Here is a 23,877-nt window from a genome sequence, read left to right as displayed (position 1 = left end):
TATGAGTTAGGAAAACAAAATTCACATTGATTGGCTCTTGCTCTTATCTTTCCACATGTGAACAAATAGTCCATGGAGGGAAATGTAAATTGCATTAGCCTCACTTTTCCTGAAGGTCAAAATCAGCTCAAAAGCATTCTGGATGAGTATATTGAGAAGAGTTTCGTGAATATTAAAAAAAAAAAAAGCACCTTTTATATTCCGCAGGTGATGAAATCATTGTCACGGCTGACACCAAACACACGTGTATTCATCCGAACTCAAACAGCAATATCAATAAACTGGTTTGCTGTTTAAATATGACACATTTTCGAACCCTCTGCTGTCTGCGATGAAAAATAAACACCGTGATTCAATGTCATCAATCCGAGCTAAACCAGCAGTTGCGTAAGCATGTTCGTGTAATAAAGTGAACTTCGGTAAATGCAACCTCAGCTGAAAGGTGAAGTTTTATTAATGCAAACCTCCTGAAAGTATAAACAAAATAAAATGATGAGTTCATGCACCAAAACCTCTGACTTTTTTTTTTTTTTTTTTATTCTTGTCAGACTGGAGTCTCCAACACGTACCCTGACCATGGAGGCTCCCAGAGGGGTTGACGTGAGCGCTGCCCAGGGGCAGCTGAAGGTCAGCAGTCGCAAGGACCTACAGCTGGAGTCAACAGAGGGAGAGGTGAGGGGGAGGGGTAACTATACTGGGAGTTACACATTATCTTTCACGCTAATACTTACATATTTTTTTATGTGACCATTTCATTTCATGTCATTTACTTGTTTACTCGAAAGTAACAATGACATATTATAAGTAAGACCTAACCAAGACAGGGTCAGTTAGCAGCATAACACGTGCGATTGGACCACCGTATTAAAAGCAATGTCAGAAAACAATCTGGACCAATAATACAGGCGAAGGACATTGCACAAGGCAGCAATAATTGGGCATTTATCGGTGAAGGAGAGCTGCAGCTGACAGTTTACTTCCTTTATTTAAAAAGATGAAGATTTTGTGTTTGAGTTTGTTCTCTGTTCTGACAGAGGCGATGAAAAATAATGTCTGACAGCTTTGGATGTAAGAACTGACAGTTTATTTGTTACTTTAAGCCAAATCTAACTTTATATAACATTCAGTTTTTGTTGGGAGTATTCAGCTTTACAGTCACTGTATTTAGTGGTGCTGTTGAACCATAGAAATGTTGAAATCATACAGAAAACTAATTTATAGAACAGTCAAGTGGACAAATTGATTTTATTCTATCATTGTCAACTCTGCCTCCCCTGACCACACATCACTGCTGGACTGGGACCAAAAAATGGTCTGTGTACTGGCGTCTTCTAGTTGTTCTAGGTGAAAGCCGGGGCGTGGGAACTGTGGAGCATGTGCAGAGCGCTCAGGCCAGCTTGAATCCAGTTGTAATTCCTATAAACGCAGTCATAATCTGACTCCCCACCCAGGCAGCATCTGGATGTAAGCCACATCTGGCAGTGGTGTGGCACTGCTGGCGTTTAATCTGGCCCAGAACAAAAACTGATGTAAGCCTTAAGTGGTCTACACATGAAATAGCAAATGTGGCCCAAATATTCTTAAACACATTTGGGCCATTGGGTCATAAGTGTGACAAAAAAATGTGGACCACCAATTGTTGACATGTGGCGTTCAAGTGACCAGCTTGTGGCCTAGGTATGGCAAACAGGAGCTGACCACGCAGGTACCATCGTATGTGGGCCAGATGACAGTGTCATTTTTGTCAATGTGTTACTTCAACGTTGAGAAATTCAATTTAGCACAGCATCAGTCCGACTAACACGTCTAAAAGTCCAGTTGCAGTTGGACCAGCACAATCCTTTTTTTTTCCTAACGCCAGGCAAACATACTGAGGGGAGAGCAAATGTGGTGACATTGCAGTCCACCACCGAAATAATAACCTTGTGTTCTAAAAAAAAATTTAAAAAAAATAAAAGGTTCCACCTTCACTGTGTATCCTGCTGTATTTCACTCCACCTGTCACTTTGTATTTACTGATTGCGCCACAGTCATTTATCAGTTTGACTCGGTAATAAATTCCCTCAGGGCATCTGTGGTGATGTTATTTGAATGACTTCCAGCATGTCTCTTTGGTGTTTCTCCTCCCAGATTCTTTTAGACGCCAACAACATACAGCTAGGGAGCCTCCCGCTTGGTGTCTACACAGCCTCTCCCAGTCAGGCCTCCCATGAGCAGGCAGTGTACGAGGTGTGCGTCTGCCCCAGTGGTAAGATCTACCTCTCTCCTGCAGAGGGCGGCTCCACCTGCCAGGCTATGAGCAACATCTGCCTCTGGAGCTGACCTGGTTGACGGACTTTCTAACATCTGCTCTGGAGCAAGCTGAGACTGAGGCTCCTCCCGTTAGTGCAGTTGATGGAGTGGGACTCATCTGGGAGGAGATGGGAGCTCAGACTCTTCTGTGTCTGAGCTGTGCAGATTGTTAAAGAGGCATCTAAGTCTGACACCAGCGGTGGTCTACTGAAGGTCAGGACTCACCACTGACAGTGTCAGAGGAACGGCAGTGAGAGCAGCTCTCTGAAATCAGGAATATCGCATACAAACAAGAGCATTTCTACTATCTTATATATTGCAGCCAGGAGCTTTTATTTTTCTACTCTAAATTCACCGTAAACATAAACACACACACACTAACTGTTTTTAGGAGTCAGAAAGTAGGAAAAGACAAAAACACAGGTGCCTTCTGCTGTGTCTGAATCAAAGGTTAGGAAAGTTAGATAGAAGATAGAAAGTGAAGTAAGCACAATTCTGTCACGTCTTTTGCCCCCAGATTGCAAAGTTTTCAGATTATTTTGAACATTCTCAATAGATATTTTTACTTTTATCCACTGTATTAGCAGCCGATTTTGAAATGAAACATGTTCTTATGTGGCACACATTGTACTTGACTATGATAAAGACAAGTGAAAAGACACGGAATTGCTGTTTTGAGTTTTTACGCAAAAGACTCCTCCACTTCAAGGTTAATATTCAGACTTCTTTTTTAAATGACGTTGATAATGAGAGCGTGAGCTTAACCAGGAAACTAGACTTTCATTGTATCACATGACCGTCAGCGGCTTTCATCTTTTCCGAGGACTTCAAACGTCTCAGTAATTGAAAGCTACACTGCTTGTTCATTCTTGACCTTGGAAAATGTAACAGACAATAATCTCACCATGCGCTCCGTTTTGTAACTGTTCTTGAGGGTTTTTGTTCGTATTACAAAAGCCCTTACATAAGTGCTCTCAAAATCTGGAAACAGGGAACATCTGCAATTCTACGACATGTGGGACCTTCCGTCTGCTGATGTAGGTCATGATGAAGACGAGCTACCACGTGGATTTTTCTTTTTCTTCTTTTCCCCAAATCAGTGATACATTTTTAATGCCAAGTTGAAAGAAACCTTTCACATTTAATTGACAACTAACTCCCACATGTTGACGTGAACTTCTCTGTGGAGAAGAACACGAGAACCTGGCTGACCTTAGCGCAGCAGCAGGGAGCGAGGCGGGCAGCCATGAGTCGGCAGGCTTGCTATGGTGCAAGGTCATGCTCCACCCTACTTGCTCATTCTCCATCATCAGCGTCTGGCAGAGACGGGCTTGCTTGTTGGGAGCCACGAGAGCATTTTAATTAAGAGTGTAGTCGCACTGTGCATTAAGGCCGTGGCTCACAATAACGATAGTATGCAGTTCATACCGTTCCGTTCATGTTATCCTCAGTCTTGTGATAAATGCCACCATGAGGAGTCACAGAGGCTGTTTTCAGACATACTCTTTAAGAAAAAAAAACTTTATCTGCCAGCTCCCTGGTCAATTTCCGCCCTATTTCACAGCAACCCTGCCTCCTGGATGCTCAAGCCATACTCCATGTCTGGAGCCAATCCCAGGGCCAACACACAGAGATGAACAACCATCAACTCTCTCATATTCACACCTACACTTGATGTCGTGTCCAGTTAACCTCTGCAATTTCAGAACATGCAAACTAGTGGCTAGGCAACCGTCCTAGCCGCTATTCTGCCGCGTGGCTCCTTCGGCATACTCGAAAACAACAGGGGTCTCAAACTCAAATGAGGTCAAGAGGAAAACACAACTCTATTAAAAAAAAAAACACGACATCCATCATCATGATACTCTTTTCGTACGGAGAGATGCCTACTTCACAATAAAGAAAAAAACATTTATGATGCTAAATGAATCTATCAATCTAATATCTAGAAATAAAAGCAAAAATTAAGTAAATAATAACATATGGACAACTGTAATTAAAACAGCAAACAAGGTTATAGATGTGATTTAATGCATTTAATGACATGATAACCAAATGTGTTATTTTATGAAAAAAACAAAAAAACATATTTAGCATTCTGTTTATATTATGATGCTAGCGAGTCGAAACCAAACATTCTAAATACGTACTATTTGGCCCCATCAATACTCATGTCCCATGACGAGTTTTTGTCCATTTCACTATTTTGTCTAACCTTTTACCGTGCCCTACTTGCTCACTGAGTCTTTTATTGTTTTCATTTTTAAGATGCACCGTGAAATATGTTTGCCCGTCAAAATCGCCCCCTGTGGCAAAGTTACAACGGCAAGTGCTCGTTTTGCAGATCCATCTCATTTGCCTGTGCTGCACAGCGTCTACGCTCACATGCGCGCGTCCAGCTTATGTGACCAAACGCCAAAGCATTATTGCTATTATTGCTGCACCTAAATGATTGAATCTAATGTAGGAGTGGAACACACGTCTGACCATGCATTAAGGGAAAACAGTAATGGCCCTTTTGCAAATGATACAACTCAGCAGGACACGTCTATGAATAAAACAGACAATTGTACCAAAGTCAGCAGCCTGTGGATGCTGAAGTGGCTCCATGGGTCTTATTTTGATCATCAGAGATGTGCACTTAAGAGTCACACACACTTCAGAGAAGAGCTGAAAGGCAAACTGAGTTGATAAAAAAAAAAAAAAAACCTGTCTCACAGTATGATTTCAGACCCAGACACAAAATAAACCAGAGTTTGCCACCAGAATTTCAGTTTTCTCACACTTTTGCACTATTAGTTTCCCTATTTCATTACAGGGAAAGGCAGTCCACAGAATATCAACTCTTTCAGATTTTATATAGAAGATATTCATCAAAAAATGTTCTATGAAATATGAAGCATGTTTCCACACGCCACTTCAATTTCTTTCAATAAACCATCCTGAATGTTACAGACCGGGCCCAGCAAGTGCAGTTTGGGTTTATTTTCCAGGAAAAGGCCATGGTAAAAATAATATATAATTTGTTTTACAACAAAACATTGGTTTGCTTTTCTAACAAAGTCTCACGAAGCCTTGGTGCAACTTCAAGAAAAGCAAACAACCTGGGAGTGGAAATGACTCAAACCTGCTCTCTACAGATTCTATCACCCATTTCATTATCCCCTCTTTCCCTGTTATGTTGTTGTGCATCTTGCCTCAGCATTTCATCTGGTGGCGGCTGGACCGTGATAAAGTCTTTCTCTCTGCCACAGGCAATCTGAGCAGAACTGGACCAAGCAGAGTGTTTTTAAGACGCAGGGTTAAGAACAGATATTACTGCAGCCTGCTGCCGCTGCAGCCGCACGGTCACGGCTGGGTGCACATCACAACTTCCCGCTCCTTTAATTAAGCCCAAAGTTGCCATCAAACAGCCAGATGACTACTGTAGCTTTTGCATTCTAATCTCATTTTTCAAAAAGGCCATGTGGAAGGGCTTCCACCGCCGCAAATGTGTTGAGGACAACAGATCAGAAATTCGGAATATGTGATGCCATTTTTCAGCCAATGAAGGCAAGGCAAGGCAATTTGTATAGCACTATTCATACACAGGGCAACTCAAAGTGCTTTACAAGGGCACATACAGTTACTACATTAAAAAAAATCACAGAATAAAACCAAGACAATAAAATCTAAATAAAAGCTAGACATTGAAATTACATGAGTCATAATTTCAGACTTTCCTTTACAAAGAATCAGTGCCGACTCAGCATCGCACTTTCAAACCACAGCTTCGTAGATTACACACTCTGATGTCAGTCTTAAAAGTCACATCATTAACGGTGATCTATGCGAGGGCGCTTTTCCGTTACACAGTTCTAGCACGACTCGAGTCGATGATTAGGCCTGGCGAGGTTCCAAGCAAGCTGAGTCGAGACTGTCATCACTGGAAGAGTGACGTCAAACCAAACAATGCCGAATGGTAGATCAGTTAAAAATACCTAAAAATGCAGAAAAATTTCATTCCAATAGAGAGTGCTAGTATATGCCAATTGTCATCGAGATCGGTGTTCATATAAACAGTTGACTTCCTGGTTTGGTGCCGTCCTGTGTCTGATCCACATAAAAGTGACACATTTCCATTTTGTTACTGCTGTAGTTCCATTCCAAAAAAAAAAAAGAACTAACAGACAAAAGTCTCGGGCATGGAAGAGGAAAATGAGACAGATAGTGGAGCAGACACTTGAATTAGACAACTCTGCAAATGTCAAAATAGTCAATGTGTGCGCACGCCACAATCTGATCATTTAATTTTCGCGTCCAAGTAAACGATGGAAATACAAATTGGAACACATCTTTTTGGAACAACATTTTACGCATGCAAACATAGCTCCTGTCTCTCATTCAAATCCTTGGTTGAAAAATAGAGCAAACCGTTGTGGTAAATGGTCTATACTATACTACTATATAATGCTTTCCCAGTCTCGATGACCACTCAGAGCTGCTTTACACTACAGTTTTGCAATTCACACAGTGCATCAATGTGCAGCGTCTTTTTCTATCACACATCTTTCATACACATTCACACACTCGGCAGTCGTCAGAAGCGACGTGGGGTTGACGTGTCATGCCCAGGGAAACAGTGACTGAATGAAACGCACAACCTTCCAGTTCAAAGACAACTTACTCTACCACTGAGCCACTGTCGCACAACAAATTATATATGTGTATCCATTTAAGCACAAACATGGTGCAGCACTGGATACAAGCAAACACTGCTGTAAACTGAAAGAAGTCGTTCTGCACACGTTCATGTGATCACATGTCAAAACAAATACCCACAGTAACATCTAGTGTGCAGATTGTCGGGTTAAAGGTGACATTTCAAAATTCTGTCATCAGTGAACATGAGGGACATGACTTGCTTACATTATTTCCAACTAAAACAACATTGTAACCCTGACCGTCTCCAAATGCATTTAGATTTTTTTTTTAAAATAATTAATTCACCCACACAATTTTCCTCCTTGATCCAAAAAAAGGATAAAAAAGGATAAAAAAAAGAAAAAAAATGTTGTTTTTTTGAGACACCAAAGTCACATCCTCTGTGGGAACATTCAGTTCACAATGAAAACATTTCTGCAGCTTTAGAACTGGCAACAACCGTTATCTGCAGCTGCTGAAGACAATCTGTACAAGGTGATGAACTGTGGCGTTCAGGTGCAGCTCAGGCAGCCGATGGTATCGGCCTCCATCCCTCATGGTTGATGGGACAAGATCAAGCAGTTCACAAAAAGGGAGGCAGAAATGTCTTGAATCCAGCTTCCTAAGCAAACACTATGAACTCTTACGCTTTCATGGAAAAATACATTTATATGTTTAAATAAGTACATTAAACTTGAGTGTAAACCAGTTTTCATTTTTGAGCAGTTATTGCTGGCGCTGCAACGTGTGGACTTTATCCTGCTCAGGATTTGTCTTCCATAATAGTCATTACGTTAATGTTTACACAATTCTATAAAGTTATGCCGCATTCATCTCAATGTTGGATTGATTTGACACAATTTCAACAGCAGCAGACCAAACGTTGGCATGTGCTGCCATCTATTGGCAAACATCTGTCATGATTTAATGAACATGAATCAGGTAGGAGTACCTTTTTTTTTTAATTTAATATTAAATATTGATTTAGCTGGAATTACTCTTAAGCACAACCTATTATCATCTTAATTAAATCAGTCTGTTTCAGTATAATGTGCTCTTTCACCCACAGGTTTTAATCATACTGTTGGAGAATCTTTGGTTGTTAAATCGCAATGGACATTGAATATGGCCAATAAACTTCCCCACGTATGTTCATAACTGTGAGCTGTGACTGTGACTCGCTATTGTTTAAAAGGCATGTTAAAAACAATGAGACAGTTGGTCTGAATATGAAAGAATCTTTAATTCTTAAAAGAACAAACCCCACAATTACGAATACAAGAACATATGCCTCCCTGTGATCAGTAAATGAGTTACTGTAAACTGCCACTTCTTACTAAAAACTAATCTATGATTAAATTAATAGTGAGTAGGTCTGCAAGAAAGTGTGTGATTATCATATATAGATTGTTTAAAAAAAAAAAAAGCAGAATTAAGATGATTTTGAATAGATAATGAATACAGATGAGGCTCTTATATCTTTTTATATAAGTTCACAATATGAAAATTAATTGAAAAGCTCCTGTTGGCTGTTCAACAACAAATACTCTTTATCAGTGGACAGATTGCTGCTCCTGCGCCAGCAATGACAATTGCTTACACTGCAAAGGAAGCCTGAAAATATTGAGAAAGTCACAAAAAAAAAGGCAGTGTGTGTGTGAAAAGAGACATGTTAGCATTTTAATGTGCTGCAGATGCTCCTTGCAATCCCAAGATCAACTAACTGCCTTCTACTTTCCTGACAGGCTTTTCCAATACTGGCATCAAAAACAAACGTCAATACTGCGATAGTCCTTGCAGTCCTATAATAAAAGTAAGGTTAATGATTAATGTGTAAAAGTCACTTAATCACTGACTTAAAAATACTCTTCTCTGCTTCTGCGATGCACTAAAAACAGATACTGCTCAAAGAGGCAGCAAAGCCTTAAAAGTCTGTACTAGACAGAACATGTGATTCTGCTTTTATTGGGAGATTTTAGAGAAAGGTTAGAGACATCTCGTTTCCTTTCAGTTCTTGTCGCTGTCTCTGTCCTCACACCTTTGAGGGCGTACATGTCTTCGACCGCCAAGTGTATACTGTCTGAAAGCAAAAGTCCAAATATTTCATATGTTAGCGTGGAAAAGTAACAGCATCCTGAAAATCAACCAACGTGGTCATTTGAAGTTGCTATGCAACTTTGATTAGCGGACACAAAGTAAACCATGAAAGTGAAAAGATAAACTGTGGGAATGTTTGATTTCTTTCCTTCCTTGCTGAAGGTCAGCCAAAAAGAAGACTAACGGCAAAATCAACAGCTGGCACTCTCCAAGGAAGTTCAGTAACACTCGTTTTCTATTGTGAACAACGGTGTTACACAAATCACAGATTATGTGCCAAGAATATTTTTTTGGCAAACAACAGCTCGACATTGTGACATTCAAAAATAAATTACAGCAGCGTACGTTTCAACATTTAGCAAACCAAGACAAATCAATGTCAAAATAAATATATACCATAGTGTTTAAACTAATGCGAGAATACAACGCACCCACTCACCCCACACTTTCATTCTGCAGGTCGTCGGCTCTGAGGGCAGATCTTGAAATACCCATGCCGTAAGGAATCCTGTCTGGGTATCTCACAGCAATCTTCATCCCGTTCAGCTCAAAGCCCTGAACGACAAGAGAGTTTATGTCCTGTAGCTCAAAAGAACGCTCATGCACTGGCCTATTCTTTACTCATGTACACACAGGCAAAAGGGCAATTTGTTTGTCTTGTAGAGCTAACGCAAAAGTGAAACGTCAGCAGGCTCTTCAGATGAAACTTGGCTTTTTCATGAAAGCCATCTAAAAAGACAACATGGTGAAATTGTAGAAAGCAGCAAATGTGTTTATCCCTATTCTGTATACCACATAAGCCAAGTGTCACGCTGCGGAAATTCTACACTAGAATGCAGTCTCATTTACAGGCACCTATATATCTATCAAAAAGGAACAGAGTGTAAAACAGAATCATTTATTGGTGAAGTTACGGCTGAATATCCCTCACCTCACCCTTCCCTTTCTTTCACCTTCAATTTATGACAAAAGAATATCATTGTATCTACATTTGAAACAGTGTACCTTTAAACCTGTAAACATTTCTTCAAAAAACAGGTATACAAAGAAGATCGATACTTACATGAAATTTCCTGATCGCCTCGTCACAAAACTCCTGTTTTGTAAAGTTTACAAAGGCGCAACGTTTGAAAGCCAGAACCTTCACACTATAGACGTCCCCGGCCCTACAGGAGACAACATGAGCGCTTACTTACTCTGCAACATGAGCATGCGAACAAAAAAAAAAACACAGAAAGGAAACCAACATGAAAGCTAGTTCATTCTCTTACTTGTTAAACAGGTTGGTTAACACAGAATCAGACACGGGGTAAAACAAGTTTCCCACCCAAACTGGAAACAACTCCCTGTTGGAAAGAAAGAAAAAAGACAGTTATTTTGGGAGAAGCCATTTTGTAGATAACGCCATCATTCAAAACTGTGTGAAGTACATAAAACCATTAAATGATTTCCTGCTCTCTTAGAATATACTGTCTAATTAGAGGCAAAGCAAATTCCAATAACCATGACTCAAATATCCACATAGTGCTTTTTTAAACTTGTCAAATATGACTAATGATAATAAAATTTCAATTACATCCACTAACATTGACATTAGTATAGTCAGTCATTTATATATCATTAATATGTTCACCTATAAAAGGGAAAATAATAATAAGCAATATTATATAAGTTTTAGGTTAATTTATGCAGAATTTCCACACTTTATATTATCAGCTGTCAGAAAACCCCACTAACCCAACAGAAGAAGCCCCACATGTGTGAAATACTGATAAACCTCAGAGATAACAGAAGACACTTTAACATACAGAAATACTGTGACATGTATAAGCTGCACTGAGCTTAAACCCTGCAGTGTGACTGGATTAATACTCACGGTGGTGGCTGACTGTTTTCATTACTACTCCTCACAGCCATATTGGGAGTGGGCCTGAGATGATTCTGGACATTTGACATATTCTGTATCGGGCCTAAAGGTTTGTGTTTAAGTGATGTTGTTGGTGCGTCCTGGGACTGAGGAGGATGAGGAGGAGGAGCCGCTGCTGCTGCAGGGTTTGTGTTTGCTGAAAGAACTGGTGAGACTCCGGTGACGTTCACTACTTGAGCTGGTGGGAGAGCATTATAATTAGCCCCTAAACGGAAGACAAATGTTTAGAATTACTGTGGTATACAAACGGTCACAAAACTTCATCATATCATAATAGTAATTATTAAAAATGTGCTTAAATAATACACAATTTCTGTTGAATTAGCGATAAGGAGACACTCACCTGGTTGATGGTTTAATGTAGACAACACAGCTAACGCTTTTTTAACTGTTCCATGAATAATTAATGCATTTGAACTCTGCTCCCGTGTAAAACCATACTCCTGAAACACACGTTGAAGTGTTAATTGACCAATATTGCAATGAAGTTAGCCGATACTATGAAGATACGTAAATGCTGTGACTGTACAAATACACAAAATAACGTTATTGCACAATACATTCAACCCATTGATTTTATTGTCACACACCATTAGTTGCATGATTTGCACTCGCATTAGTTCCTGCGCAGCTTCTGCATATGAACTTTCCAGCCTGAGGACTTCATTAAAGGCCTGGGCAGCTTCCTCATACCTCTGGCGGGCAGGAGGGGGAGGAAGAAGAATACATTAGCTCTCCTCACTCTGCTTTGGGAATGCACACACTCAACTCAATGTCATTCTGTTGAAATTAATCAGCAAACGAGTCTGGGTAAATAAGGTGAGCCTGCGCAGCTCAGTAACACTTCAAAATGAATTCAATTTGATGATGCAGTGAGGCCAAAGTGAACCCAATGTCATTCCAACATGACATGATGAGGTAAACAAAACTAATAACATGCATGGGGAAAGGAGTAAGGTTACTTATTCACAGATTCAAAGACTAAACTACTAAATAAATTCACATGTTTGCAGAATCACTATGCAGTACAGAAGTGTTATAGTGTTTTTTTTTGTACACTTACCTTTAATCCAGCCAGAGCTCTGCCCTTCCTAAACAGGCCTTTAACCCAGCCTGGACACATATTGAGGCACAACTCTGCATCAGCCAGCGCCTTTTCATATACTTGCATCTTCTCAAAACAAAAGGAACGATTGCCGAACAATCTGTGACAGAAATAACGATTTTAACAACAGAAAATGGTGATGTAATCAGAATGTTTAGATTTACTGTGAATGACGTAAGACACAACTTCTTACTTAAACTCAGTAGGATTGTACTTTATTGCATTAGTGAAGTACTTCACAGCCATATTAAAGTCTCCAGAACTTGCAAACCTATTTCCGATAACTGCGATGAAAAAGGAGGATACAAGTCTTGTTTACTATAAATCACAATGAATACATCTGGTCGAGAGTGTTTGCGCACAGGTGACAAGGATCACCTTACCTGCAAGCTCTGTACTAATTCTAATATTATCTTCAATGGTGGGGATACTATGGGCGGCAGATTCCTGTTCAGACAAAAAGAGAAGACTTACTGTCAAAAGACACACCCAAAAGGGTATTATGGTTCTATTGTCATGTAGTCGTTGGGGCAGTAATCAACTCATCATGTCATGATTTGTGCGCACCTTTTTTTCAACCTCTGGTTTTTCCTTCGCCTTCTCAGGGACTGTTTTACATTCTTTAACCGGCGTCTTTTTCTCCTTGTTCTCATGCTGTGGTTTCTGCTCTAATTTACGCTTGACTATGAGAGCGGCTTTAGTCACAAATGTACTCGTCATATCCAGGTCCTTCAAAAAATTGAATACAGAAACAAATGAATTGCACAACAGGAACACAATTTGATACAAGTGGCTAAAAGTACATCTAAAAACATTTTTATTTGTGTTTCAATCCTGTGGTAATTGTTTATTTGCCACTATTAACATGCTAAATGAGTATGAAAAGTATTAATACTATAGGGCTGAACAACTGACCATTTCAACATAGAAATTTGAAACAATTGGTAGATTGCAGAGAATGCATTTAATTCCTCATCCTTGCATTACAAGTATATAATTATTTTGATGGCATCTCATGTGATAATACTCCATCTTGTTATCAAACTGACATTTGACCCAAAATGGATCAGCCTTCCTCTACAGCATATTCAAGGTGTTACTTAAGGTATGCAACACATAAGCAAATTAGTCCTCAGATTAAACACTTGATGCCAATGCCAACGTCTATTTGAAAGAGCCATTACAAAGATCACTTCTCTCATCTGTGATAAACTCAATTCTGTTTAATTTCAGGTGTATGAATCACAGTAAAAGGTGCACTTGGTACCTCAGAGTCAAAGGAGCCATCCTCGTCACTACCATCACCATCAGTTTCATCTTCACTGCCGTCTGTATCTTTACCCGAGGCCAACTGGTCAACACTGGAACTTTTATCATCTTTGGATTTCTTGTCAGCTGCTTTACTCTCCCCTGTATCAGATTGCTGCACATCAGTTTTTCCCTGTAAATTGTGAAAAAAAAAATTAGCTGTGATGATATGAAATTGTTGCTTGATGAGTACATTTGGGGGTTCCCATTTAAAAGATATTGCACGTAAACATGATCATTACCTCTTCACTTTTTACAGCATTCTGTTTTTCCTTCTCAAGCTGTTTTCTTTTCTTTTGTTTCTGCAACACACACAAAAAAAGTTCAATCCAAACAATCTGACATTCCACTATTTCAATGAATCTCCTATTAGAGACGGGAGATTTACCTGCTTCTTAAGCCGTTTCTTTTGAGCCTTTTCTTCATTTTGTTTCACTTCTTCCAGTAACCTGGCATTTCTTTCAGCATCCTACCAAAGTAAAAGACAAGCAAACAAACACTGCATTCATTTCATTTAAAATCCATTACATTTATGAAGCACTTATTAAAATTAGGAATAATAACACTTACGCTCTCATTTGACGGAAGACGAGCTGAGAGAGGAGGTTCATGAGCTGGAATGTAATAATGAATGGGAGGCTGGACAACAGAGTGGGATGACCTTGTAGTGCTGCCTCTGAATCTGTCGCTACCCATGGCATCAGAAAGTCTTTGGCAACCATGGAAATTATGAGGCTCATGCACCCAGCCGTCATAATCAACTGTATCCTCGTCTTCATATTCCAGACCTGTTAAGAAAACCAATCTCTTATGACTTTGTTGAGCCTACTGAAAACGTGTAACTCTTTCTTTATTTACTTTTATTCTATTTGGTGCTTTCCATCAGTGATTTTTGTAGTTTTACAACATAAACAGTTGAAAAATGTAAAAAAGTACATGATAAATTTATCTTATAATACATTACTCCTCCTCAATAAGTCCCCAGTCTGATGTGGAGCACATAACATAAAACTTCTTAAAATGTGTGAGGGAGGTTTCAGTCACATGTTTTTTTTCCATACTTTATTAATCCCTTATTAGGGAAAATCTTTCTTTGCATTTAACCCATCCTAGAATTTAGAGGATGAGGGCAGCCACACTGAGCAGCAACGGTGGTAGGGTACCTTGCTCAGGGGTACCCCCAGGCCTTTTTGACATGGTGGGGTTACAAGCACAGTTCCCTTGCCACTTGGCCATGGGCTGTTTCCATTATGCTCATTTGAATCTACCTTTTATAAATAGGCGATCTTCCCAACCTCCATCAAGCAAAACATCCTGTGATGCAATATTTTAAGACTTTAAGAAAAATTCTTTGCGTTTCAATTCAGGTGTTTTAATGCACTAATCAAAAATGTGCAGCATAATAGGCTGATGGAAACTAACATAATAAAACATACACAGGACAAAGACCCAAAACTTACATTCTCCTATTCAAACATGTCAACTTGTACAATTACTCTTTTGAGAAGGTACTGGCTAACTTTTTCTTTTACACTTTGTTCACATTTTTACAAACCCAGAAGGAGTGCAATAGGAAGTCAGAGGAGCAATACTTCACACATAGATCAGAGGAGTTTGCCTTAACCGTGTTAGCAAAAATTTACATTATTTCACAAATAAAACACTGAAAACAGGCGAGACGCGTGGAGCAGATTGTGTGTGAAATATGATACTAAGACTTACCCAGAAGACCATATCTCACTATCCTTTGCATACGACGATTACCCTCGAACATGCCCACAACCGTTTGCTAGACAAGGAAAAGACACATGTGAAAGTGTTTCACATCAACACTGGCAAACAACAGATCATCGACACTCTTGCAAGTATACTCGAAGCACACAGGACTAACAGCTAGCTCACTGCCGATGCAGCGCTGCATCTTTAGTTTCACTTTCATTTATCTTGCAGTAGCCCTGACCTAAAAAAATAATGGAGGCTTGAAACACATGAAACAAACCGATAAACTGGTTTGTTTGCCAGATGACACTATGTGGAAACTCGTGTGGCTCCCACTGAGTGATTAGTATCACCTCTGCAAATGTGGTTATGTTTCTAGTCGTGTTAGGCTGTCTATTAGCAATATAACACACGAAGTAGAAGACCGATTTGGATGAAATTTCCATAAGATGTAGTAGAAAAACAAATCTTAACATTGGAAGATAGGGGAGTGAACTTTGGACTTGGTGGAGGTTTGGCCTCTGTGATTGCATTCTTTAATAGTTTGTAGATAATGCTCCACTAGAGCAGAGACCATACAAGGGTGGGTACCTATTAAAAAGTAATATTAGGTGTCACATATATGAACCAACGATTAAGAAACACTGTAAAGTATGTCAAATAACTTGGTTTGTGTGAAACTTTGCTATTTGACATAATCTATTGGGAAACGAATGTTAACATGTACATTTTTATTAGTAAACAGACTGTACTGATGATTAATTTTGGTTTAGTCTACTGGTGTTGGACCTCGCTACTGTGCATGAGCAGCAGCTGTGTACACAAAGCTCTTCAGTACAGAACATGCACAGGAAATGACTACATACTACCGAGGAAACTGAATCCTAAGAGACATTAGTCAGCCAATCTGACCCAAGTTGAGTGTGACGCATTCACTGCCACATTAATATCTCAATTGCTGCGTTAGTCGTATATCACAAAACAAACCAAACTAATGTGGCAACGTGCGACGCCGCTTTTACTACCAACTGACAACACAGACATGGGTGGGCTAAATTAAGAAGGTGCACTTACAATCATTTCCATGTCCGTAAACTCTGTAAAAAAGTAAAGACAGCAAAGTTAAAACACACAACTCCATCACTGTTTAATGAAACCAAATCTAAGTTTTCAGCAACACACCCAACCAGTGAACACGAACTAGCTTGTTAGCTTAATAACGCACCAACTCCTTATCACAGCCGTAAGCATTCGTGTTCATGTATTTCCTTACCCGTCTCGTCTCTGTACATGTCCATGCTGATAAAACAAGCCCTCCCTCGGCGTCATAAACGCTTGAATTCCACACAATAGTAGACTATTTTTGCATTACTACAAAGCAACAGTACACAGACTAAACTTTCGTTACATGTTGGCGCGGTCTCGTCCAGCATCACGGGAACTTACGAGACCTTTTTTGCTTTTGCAGTGCTGGGATCTTTAGTCCCGTTGCTGCCCCCTGTCGGACATACAGAACTTGCTCCATATCATATCTAATGAACATCCCTCTCGTCATTAATACCAGTACTGTAAACGTAATTGACTGCTCTTGTTTCTGTTGTTTATTTACATTTGGATGTATGGGATTCATTTTTACTATTGGAGAAAATGGGCTACACTTGTTAAGTGGTGCTTATTATATCGCCATGATTTGGAATGTAAACACACACAGACACAATATGTATATGCTATGTAACTTTTTATGCTACATAGCATGTTGCATTATTGCAAAAGAAAAATTCTTTACTAGTGTCACTATCTATGAAGGTTCAGTGATCAAACTAGCACTGATGAAAGGTTAATGTGTCAATTACCCCAATGTCTCTGTCTTTTCAGTATTTTGAATCACAGGTTTGTTTGCTTACATTTATTTTATTCAGCATTCTATGGCAGCTGTAATATTATTTTTTATTCTGTAGTGTGTTGGTTTATTCTCTGTATATCACTTGCATACCTACATCTATAGATAACATTGGTATGACACAAACAAGAAAATATCTATAGTTCTTTTGCACAATCATTTATATTGAGGTAATGAATATTTAGCACTTTCCAATGTAATTTCTTTATTCTTTAAATATCTCTTTAGTGAATTTTCCAGATTATGTGCTGCTTAAACATTAAAATATTCCCCATAATTTATTTAAAATGTTATGCATCATCATTTATCCTGCACAAGGGATGAAAAAGCCTTTTCTCACTTGATCAGGCTGATCAAAAATGAAAATGACAATACAAAGTGACACTGAGCCTGTAGGTGTAAGTAAGACAAGAACTGCAAGAGAAGCCTTTAACAGAGCATGGAAAATCATTCAATATGGATTTATTTTTTTTAATTGGAAATGTTACAATAAATCCCCAAATATAATTGTTCTCTCTCTCAAGAAAACATTTCTTGCACAACTAAAGTCATTGCACAATAAACAACCATTCTGCACTAAATCATAATAGTGAGCATATTTAGTGTCAGTAATATTTAAATAATCAAGTACCATTCATTAGGTCCATGTGCCTGTGTTAAATTCCAAATATTTCACGAGTTAAAGTAAAACCGTATTTGTTGATTCATACATTTAAAAAAATAAAAATAATAATTCACTCATTGTTTTTAAGCGGTCCTCTTGTTTATGCCCTCACCTCACCCTGCTGCATGTGTGTCATGTGGCTTTTTTCCACAAGTGCAGGTGAACTTCTAGCTCCCTTAGAACTCAAATCGTAGCAGCCATCTTTGGTCAAGTCATGAGGAATAACCTTGTCGCATTAGAGTTCAAAGGTCAACCCAGAGTCACAAACTCTCATGGGCTCATCAGTAGCCTCGCTGTAAAGTGAGCAACAAAAAGGCGGAATTATAGCCAGGAAGTTTTGTGGTCAGTCTGTCCAATCGCACGTTATTGTATAGTTTGTCCATGGCGTACAGAAAACGCGATGAGTCTGTGGTAAACGGTGCTCAGGAGGATGATGGCCCCTACCACAATCCCACAGATGATGCTAAAGGCCCAACGAGGTCCCAGGATGGTATAAACCTGAGAGACAAAAATGGGGCCAAATGTCCGTGCGCCGCTGCCAGAGGCTGTCAACAAACCCATGTACACACCCTGTGGAAAGCAACAATGAATGTCCACATCATCTATTCTTAAAAAAATTGTGCTATTTTTGTGCATTTTATTGTATTAGAAAAAAAAGCAGCCGTTGGATTAACATTCTTTTTGTTAAAGCTGCAGTGTGTAACTTTTGGTGATTTGTTTTGTTGTTGTTGATATTATTATTGTCATGCTATATTTTAATAAGGAACAAAGAGGAACCATTGTCAATTCACACAATAATTGTTAATGGTTTGAATAGCTACACAAAAGTTACACACAACAGTTTTGAATGAACAATTTTTATCAGCTTTTACTCTTCTTACCTGAGGCCTGGGTCCAACAATTTTGGAATACAGTGTATAGGACATCACATTGCAGGCTGGGTATCCCATCCCAATCAGAACATCAGATGTGATATACTGGGCTAGGTGTATTGCAGGTGTATACTGGCACCAGGTCTGTTCAAACGGGCAGCCTGTTGGCTCCACAGTGCTGTTGGATGCATTAACGGCAAAATTTTGACTGACCAATGAGTTATTTTTAAGGTCTGTATTTGGAAAAATACAAACAAAGGCAATGATTAGAAAGTAAACGCTTCAGGATGGTAAAGTGCATATATTTATGCAATTGAAACAATCCATACCAGCCCACTGGATTTTGGGGTAATGATTCCCCCATGGAAGCAGAATGAAGAAGCCACAGAAGATAATGGCAAGGCCTGCTAGCAACACAGGACGATCCCCAACCCTGGAAGGAAGTAAATGTTCCTTGTGTTGAACCACATTCCAGCAGGTTCAGATGTATTTGAGTACAAACACATGAGTGATAGTACCTTTGAGAAGCCACTTTTACAACCAGAAACACAAGGATGGATTCGAATCCAATGAAACAGATGATCAAACCGTTGTATAAAACAGCTTCTTTCCTTGTCCAGGCGAACATGTCCATGGACAATGGTGTGGAAATTCTGCAAAAATCATAAATTTAGGTAAAGAAAATGTATCCAGTCAAGTGTAAATATGCAGGAATAAGATAATAAGAACTGTCAGCGTTCTCTGACGAAATACACACGTCTCAAAGATGGCAAAGATGAACATGACGATGAAGAAGAGGACATTGGAGGTCAGGACTGCAACACTGTCAATGGCTTCCTCTGTTTCTTCACTAATATCAACTCTATCTAGGAGAATGAAAAAAAAAATCCTTCAACCAAAGAAGAACTGACGAATATTGTGCAAATGATACAGCCAACATATCTTGTCCCATAATTCTTACAAGGCTGGGAGTGGGCTGCCTTGTCTAACGATTTCTCTCCTGAAGGTGTCACACACTGTCGATATGCTTTTGAGAAATGTGATTGTGTCTCAGCCTGAGCCGTTTTTTGTTTTCTTCAATAGATTATTTGACAGAAGAAAATTATTTGTTTAGTGTGCCACAACTTGTCCTTGTGAACTTTTTCGTATTAGGTTTTTAATAAAACTAAAAATGTGGATGCACAAACATCATCACTGTTGTATGTTAGAGTCAACCGGTGTTAAAGGTCTCACAGGACACCCTCTCATCCAGGTGACTCGACCGAGGTATGCTCTGCTGACCTCAGAGGTCTATCCTTTCTATATAGAGCCATCTGGCCACCTACACACAGTTGCATGTACACCTCTTCTTTATCTTTTATCTATTCCTTTTTTTATCACTTCGTCTTTTGTATGTTTGATTGTTAAATCATACATGCTGTATATAAAGGTTGAATGTGTAAGATTCAGGAGATGTTGTTGGCAGCAATTGAGCAGACAACTACTAGCATGTTTGTGTAAATGTATACCCGTTTTAAAATTAAAAAAAATGAAGGGAGCATTAGAAGCATTAGAGCCTTTTGTATGTACTTTCAGCAAGTATTGTATTATAGAGGCTGCCATGTTTCTACAGTAGCCTGAATGGACAAACCAGTCAGAGCATGTGTTTCACATTTTGAAAATTACGTCATTTCTTGTACACAAAGGCTCCCGTAGATTCCTGATGTGCTTGGGAAAGTCCTCTGTTACAATCTGCAGTCTGACCATTAGATGTCACTAATAATCACACAATGAACCTTTAAAAATGAGAGGACACTGCATACCTTCCGATGTGTAGTTAATGGCTTGTATGTGTCTCCCATGGTCGTCAACACGGTGCTCTCTGTTAGTGAGAACCAAGACAGCACCTAATTATAATCAGTGATACATGTACATAGAAAGTTGATCTTCATTGGGTGCAAAAATATTGTAAAATACGAGCCCAATATAAAACATTGTGCATTAGTGTGGGAGGAAATATCACCTCAGCACCAACAGGACCAGCAGGATGTTGATGATGCCAAAAGCCACAGCCAGTAACGCAGGAGCAGTGTACATGTTGAGCTCCAGGTCTATGAATTTCACTGTGACACCACGCTCACCGACGAATGACAGGCATGCTTGAAGAGCTGACAAACACATACAAAATGTCAATGATAAATCCACAATTTTTTCTTTGTTCACTTTTTCACAACATACACTTCACTAGAGGCGCAAGGTCAAATAATCTGTGCAGGCATATTTACCTGGTCCCAGGATAAAACCCAGGGCCTGACAGGCACTCATGTTTGCCATAGCATTAGTTCTCTCCTTCAGTGATGTCGCTCCAGCAACAAAAGACCTTGCCACCGCAACATTGCCTGCCATGAAAAGACCAAATACAATTTTAGTGTAACACTGACGTCATGTGGTTGATGTACATATTCACATAAGAGAAAATTTGAAAGAATACCAAACATCACCTGCTCCAAATCCAACCAAGGCTCTGGCGAAGAGGACATGGAACTTGTTATTGGTCTTAGGCAGATATGCATAGGCGTAGTAGATGTTGGCCGACAGGTTTATGAAGATGGAGCACACCAAAGGCTCCCTGTGTGGCCGGTGATTAGACCACAGGCCAAAAATGGGAGAGGCCACCATCTGACAGAGGCTGTAGGCTGCCACCACCCATCCCAGGAAAGTGGCATTGGCTCCATCATCGATCTATGTGAAACACAGGCAAAAAGTTAAAGTAAAAAAAGGTGATATTACTACAGTCTGTATGAGTATTCACAACCACTTCATTACTAAACTGGTGCACAGAAGAAGTGCTTTTACTGTGAAGACCAAAATTAATTACCCCAGTATTCCAAGTTATTTTTAGACTTCTTGCTTTTCCCTGTGAAAATTGCAGATGAACCTCAAAAGCTTAAAAATCAAACATACCTTGTGCAAATATGGCCACAGTGATGTGATGACGATAGTGAAACCTGAAAAGCCACATAAAACATAAATGATGATTTGTGTCAAAAGAATCATAACAAAAGTAAACATTTAAATGTATAACAATTAGAATTAAAAAGCAGTGAAATGTGTAAATTATTGTAATGGTTTTTAATTTAGATTATACACAAACATGTTTTTACCTGACAGGCCTCCAGAAAAAAATGTGAGACTTTTCCTTAAGTTATGTTTCCCTACACCTTATAATAAGGCTGTGTCTCCCTGTCACCTCTGCCCTTTCTTTTGTTTTATGTAATGGGAGAGGGGCTCCACATGATTATTTACTGGAAAATGTGTGTTGTAATTTGTGGGTGGTAGTGGTTCTGTATCTATCCAAAGTTGTTAAAACAAGAATACTCATGACATCAATAAAAATTGGCTCAGAGTTCCACATACTGTTCTTTCAACAAACATTTCACATTCATATTACATTACAGAATAGCACATTTGGTACTGATAAGTCTCAATTTTGCACCACCACAGCATAGAGGATTTCGTGTCCACATACATGACTGGTGTGAAACTATTAAGAGCTTATGTTTCTGTAACTGTGGGCACCCTCACCTACACTGCTGAGAAACATGGTGAAGTACATGATTCGGATTGACCTCCATCGGCTCTTGTAATCTTCATCCTGAGAGTCATCGCTGCACAAAGGGACAGGATAAAGATTTCTTTCAATTACTTAAAGAAAAAAGAGACAATACAAGGTTTCTACAAGGTCACTCATAGAAGTCCTATTTCAGCAATTTTTTTAGAACCATCTCTAAACTTTATGAAAGCCCTATCATTCAGCTACTAAAACTGTAGATAGGTGGGGGAAGAACTTGGAGGGACGACGCTGAAGTTAGCCTCCGATTTGCCAGCTTCCGATTCGGCACTTAAGGGGAAAGTTGAGGGGAAATTTACCAAATGTGCAGTGCGACTGTTTTTCCACTGATTATCTTTTTTTTGGGACACTTTTTAGACATTTTATATATTTGGGTATGACATTAACTTTGCTTGACACCCACTATTGTATTTGTGAAACTTTTATTTTATTTGTGAAAATGCTAAAGGGGAGATTTCCCCATTTTTGTTTCATACCTAGACCTCATTAGACCAGGTCCACATCAAAAACCACTGTACCTAGACTTCAACATTAGTGTGCAGATAATTAAGGTTGATATAGTTTCACTTTATCAACTAAATTTATCTAACTTTTGCCTTTTAACTATGTCACCTCCTGCTTTTGATGTTGCCAAAAGGAGGAGGGAACCTTCCTCCAATGATCCAATGAAGTCTTTGCACAGCACCAAATTTGATGGCACTTAGTAGTAAAATCAGAGGTGCAATTTATCAAATTAGTGATGGCTCAGTTATAAACTTATATTTTCCTTTGAGAGTGCCCTTGCTGATGCAAAATTACAGTTTTAAATCGGTCAGATTTGGAGTTCTTTGGCATTTTGCACAGAATGACGTGACAGAAAGTCAGTCCTATATATTAGCATGTTTTCAATTAGTTAAACTCCTGTGTTTGTAATGCTCTAGCACGTCCTGAGTAAACCTTTGACACGCAACCATTTTCGACATGAACTAGTAGGACAAATTAGTGTTACCAATGGCATTACTTCATGTTCCACTAAGGGTCAAAAGGGTGTAAGGGGAGGTCACAAATACTTGACAGTCTGGTCTATGCAAACTATTTTCTTATAGTTTCAAATAATTTTAATAATGAAATATTTAAGGAGACAGGACAGCAAGGGCGATATAAGGTTACTGATGTGAGGCTTGTGAACAATATAGCCTGAAATACTACAGCAAATCAAGCTGTCAAGCCAATCTTAATTTTTATAACAGTGCACAGTGGTACATGTCATTGCTGAATGTTTACTCGGCTAAAATGTCCGTTGAACTCTGCACTCACCTGCTTGCATCGTCCCTGAGCAATGGAGTGGCCTCGTCAGAGTCAATAAGTCGGGACATTCTGACTCAAATCCGCAACTCAGTGCAGATAAGTTTTGAAGCTGGACAGTTTTGTTTATGTCGCCATGTCGACACGACACAACGAGCTCCAACAGTTCAGAAAAGCTCAGGGAAGTTAGCTGCAGTGCACGCTAACGTTATCACAGTGCACACCAATGTTAGCAACTTAACATAATATAACATTTCAGCATGTTATCAAACATTAAAAGCCTATTTAAATCCACACTATATTTCAATGCGACTTCCAATACCGACACATCTCCATTTGAAAGCTAGGCGGCTAACTGGACTATGATACTAGTAGATACACAGCGATTTCCTGTTAAGCTTTTCAAAATTAAAATT

The 23,877-nt window shown here is 39.2% G+C and overlaps 3 protein-coding genes across 5 annotated transcripts in view; 1 reads left to right on the top strand and 2 right to left on the bottom strand.

The window, feature by feature from the left end:
• Positions 1–2,953, top strand: part of LOC131457330 (zeta-sarcoglycan-like) — a 42,062-nt gene extending 39,109 nt beyond the window's left edge. For both annotated transcript variants that reach the window (XM_058626307.1, XM_058626306.1), the window contains exons 7-8: positions 549–672; positions 2,131–2,953. In XM_058626307.1, the coding sequence (XP_058482290.1) occupies positions 549–672; positions 2,131–2,322 (316 nt within the window). In that variant the 3' untranslated portion in view covers positions 2,323–2,953. The remainder of the gene's footprint in view (positions 1–548; positions 673–2,130) is intronic.
• A 5,244-nt stretch (positions 2,954–8,197) lies between these two features.
• LOC131457237 (uncharacterized) lies at positions 8,198–16,589 on the bottom strand. Of its 2 annotated transcripts, none has more exons than XM_058626157.1 (18): positions 16,405–16,589; positions 16,206–16,228; positions 15,135–15,201; positions 13,983–14,200; positions 13,801–13,881; positions 13,655–13,714; positions 13,372–13,545; positions 12,672–12,833; positions 12,488–12,551; positions 12,298–12,388; positions 12,063–12,204; positions 11,590–11,694; positions 11,343–11,442; positions 10,949–11,177; positions 10,344–10,418; positions 10,136–10,238; positions 9,512–9,627; positions 8,198–9,055 (listed from the first exon to the last, which is right to left on the bottom strand). In XM_058626157.1, exons 1-18 carry the CDS (start codon positions 16,427–16,429, stop codon positions 8,983–8,985), a joined length of 1,908 nt encoding a protein of 635 aa, XP_058482140.1. In that variant the 5' UTR covers positions 16,430–16,589; the 3' UTR covers positions 8,198–8,982. The 2 variants fall into 2 exon arrangements, with proteins under 2 accessions (XP_058482140.1, XP_058482139.1); XM_058626156.1 differs by having other exon boundaries at positions 10,949–11,204; positions 16,405–16,588.
• Positions 16,590–17,219: 630 nt separating this feature from the next.
• Positions 17,220–23,860, bottom strand: mfsd8 (major facilitator superfamily domain containing 8). The gene is made up of 12 exons (XM_058624448.1): positions 23,474–23,860; positions 22,132–22,214; positions 21,511–21,554; positions 21,048–21,288; positions 20,832–20,945; positions 20,570–20,714; positions 20,370–20,428; positions 19,325–19,433; positions 19,086–19,220; positions 18,897–19,000; positions 18,577–18,800; positions 17,220–18,265 (listed from the first exon to the last, which is right to left on the bottom strand). Exons 1-12 carry the CDS (start codon positions 23,530–23,532, stop codon positions 18,059–18,061), a joined length of 1,524 nt encoding a protein of 507 aa, XP_058480431.1. The 5' UTR covers positions 23,533–23,860; the 3' UTR covers positions 17,220–18,058.
• Between the last annotated feature and the right edge of the window lie 17 nt (positions 23,861–23,877).

Source organism: Solea solea, chromosome 3, assembly GCF_958295425.1.
Source record: "Solea solea chromosome 3, fSolSol10.1, whole genome shotgun sequence".
NCBI lineage: Eukaryota > Metazoa > Chordata > Actinopteri > Pleuronectiformes > Soleidae > Solea > Solea solea.
The sequence above is the reverse complement of the archived record's forward strand: the minus strand, read 5'-3'. Positions and strand labels throughout refer to the sequence as shown.

Coding starts and splice junctions, on each gene's coding strand:
- mfsd8 (XM_058624448.1), bottom strand. CDS start 23,532: ATGTCCCGACTTATTGACTCTGACGAGGCCACTCCATTGCTCAGGGAC. Junction 20,715..20,831: donor GGGTTTTATCCTGGGACCAG/GTAAATATGCCT, acceptor TGTGTTTGTCAG/CTCTTCAAGCATGCCTGTCA. Junction 19,001..19,085: donor GTAAAAGTGGCTTCTCAAAG/GTACTATCACTC, acceptor ACTTCCTTCCAG/GGTTGGGGATCGTCCTGTGT.
- LOC131457237 (XM_058626156.1), bottom strand. CDS start 16,429: ATGGACATGTACAGAGACGAGACGG. Junction 12,389..12,487: donor AATTAGTACAGAGCTTGCAG/GTAAGGTGATCC, acceptor TTTTCATCGCAG/TTATCGGAAATAGGTTTGCA. Junction 12,205..12,297: donor TACAATCCTACTGAGTTTAA/GTAAGAAGTTGT, acceptor TTTCTGTCACAG/ATTGTTCGGCAATCGTTCCT.